Genomic DNA, 2,051 nt, shown 5'->3' on the forward strand with positions numbered 1-2,051 from the left:
GGCTGCCCCATCCCACGCCCAGCTCCGGATTATGGACGTGGAAAGGTCCGACGCCAAGTTCAGGAGCTCGGGCGAACTTTGGTGCCGCCAAGACGTCCCTGGGAAGTTAACTCGAGACAAAGGGCAACCGACAGCATGGCTTCATACAAGCTGCAGGCCGTGTCGCCCTTTAGAATGAGGCCAAACGGCGCGACATCGCTCACGCCGACGTAGATGGCGGCGTGAGGCTGAAGCGGTTCCACAATCACTTTCGAGGAATGCAAGCCATAGACGCGGACGGCATCGATTCTAAAGACATGTACGGCATCCAAGCCACAGACGCGGACGGCATCAAAGCCGAAGCCGCGGACGGTATCCAGGCGACAGACGGGGACGGTATCCTGGCCACAGATGGGGACGGTATCCAGGCGACAGACGGGGACGGTATCCTGGCCACAGACGGGGACGGTATCCAGGCCACAGACGGGGACGGTATCCAGGCCACAGACGGGGACGGTATCCAGGCCACAGACGGGGACGGTATCCAGGCCAAAGACGGGAACAGTATCCAGGCGACAGACGGGGACGGTATCCTGGCCACAGACGGGGACGGTATCCAGGCCACAGACGGGGTCGGTATCCAGGCCAAAGACGGGAACGGTATCCAGGCGACAGACGGGGACGGTATCCTAGCCACAGACGGGGACGGTATCAAAGCCACAGGCGGGGCGGTATCCAGGCCACAGATGGGGACGGCATCCAGGGCACAGACGGGGACGGCATCCAGGCGGCAGACGGGAACGGTATCCAGGCGACAGACGGGGACGGCATCCAGGCGACAGACGGGGACAGTATCAAGGCCACAGACTCGGACTGTATCAAGGCCACAGACGGGGACGGTATCCAGCCCAAAGATGCGAACGGCATACAATCCACAGAGGGCATCAAGGCCACAGACGGGGACGGTATCAAGGCCACAGACGGGGACGGTATCAAGGCCACAGACGGGGACGGTGGCCAGGCCACAGACGGGGTCGGTACCAAGGCCACAGGCCGGGACCAAAAACAGATGTGTTCGCCCTATCAAACTAAGCCACGGTTTGTAACTCGCGCTTGTCTGACCACTGAGTCATGCCGGCGACGAGGCCGGCTATCCGGACATCCTGGCCACCATCGCGATGTCGAACAGCTGCTGACGAATTTCTGGAGCGATCCCTAGGCCACGAAGATCTCGTGAAGGAACCCTTGCTTGCCTGTAAAGATGTTCTTGCCAACCTCATGCAAGTCCAGCACAGATCAGGAGGACGTTTTGGTCGCAAGCGAGGCCCCTCTCAAGAAATGCCTAGGGGCACTTGTTAGCGTATTGTAGGCCCAAATTTCAATTGAAGAAGGTCCGTACCGGGTCCAAAGGGCGTCTAGAGTTCTCTTAACGCCTTTCCAGGTGATCTGTAAAACGAGTGCTGTTAGGCACCGGAGGTACAACCCGCGGCCTTATAAAGGGGCTTGTTGCGGCGGAAGTGGCCCCTGCTAGCCTGTGAGGATGCTCCGAATGAAATAAGATTCATTCGAAGGTCAACAAGGCCTCTTGACAGGCCGGTAGGAGCACTTTCAGGGCAAGCCATGAGCCCATTTGGGCTAGCAGCGGGCCCCGAGCGTTGAAACCACTCCGCGGCCTCTCTCGATTGCCCGTACTACATCTTCTTGTTTATTCGAAATGCACGTTGTAGATTTGTAGACACATTGTCATGCTTAAAATATAGTGTTCTCTTAATATTACCGCGAGGAGCGTAAGGCGCCAAGCTGGTGCCTTATTCTATCAAACAGCCGGGCCTTCGGACTACCTTCTTTGAGGACCAATTTCTGCACCAGGGGACCCATTCGGCAGACAGATGGGCCCTGCTTGGCCTCCAGGGGACGGGGCGCGGGAGGGTATGACGTGATTGCCCCCGTTGCCTTGACTAGACCAATGGCATCTTGCCAGCCAGTTCAATCCAAGCGGATACTGATAGGCTGTCCGAAAAGTCGATTTGTTTTCTGTCAGATCGCTCAGAACCATATTTCTGCTATCGATG

The 2,051-nt window shown here is 57.8% G+C and overlaps 1 protein-coding gene across 1 annotated transcript; it reads left to right on the forward strand.

Annotated features, from left to right (window-relative positions):
• Positions 1–296: 296 nt before the first annotated feature.
• LOC119114032 (ribosomal RNA processing protein 1 homolog A-like) lies at positions 297–1,175 on the forward strand. The gene is made up of 2 exons (XM_037238263.1): positions 297–611; positions 1,125–1,175. The coding sequence occupies exons 1-2, from the start codon at positions 297–299 to the stop codon at positions 1,173–1,175; spliced, it is 366 nt and encodes a 121-aa protein (XP_037094158.1).
• Positions 1,176–2,051: the final 876 nt, after the last annotated feature.

The sequence above is a fragment of the Pollicipes pollicipes genome, unplaced genomic scaffold (assembly GCF_011947565.3).
Source record: "Pollicipes pollicipes isolate AB1234 unplaced genomic scaffold, Ppol_2.1 Scaffold_7262;HRSCAF=8765_pilon_pilon_pilon, whole genome shotgun sequence".
NCBI lineage: Eukaryota > Metazoa > Arthropoda > Thecostraca > Pollicipedomorpha > Pollicipedidae > Pollicipes > Pollicipes pollicipes.

Bases quoted from the DNA above. Each gene is read 5' to 3' on its own strand.
- LOC119114032 (XM_037238263.1), top strand. From the start codon at position 297: ATGTACGGCATCCAAGCCACAGACGCGGACGGCATCAAAGCCGAAGCC. The intron at 612-1,124 runs GTCGGTATCCAG...GCCGGCGACGAG, and splicing joins GTATCCAGGCCACAGACGGG to GCCGGCTATCCGGACATCCT.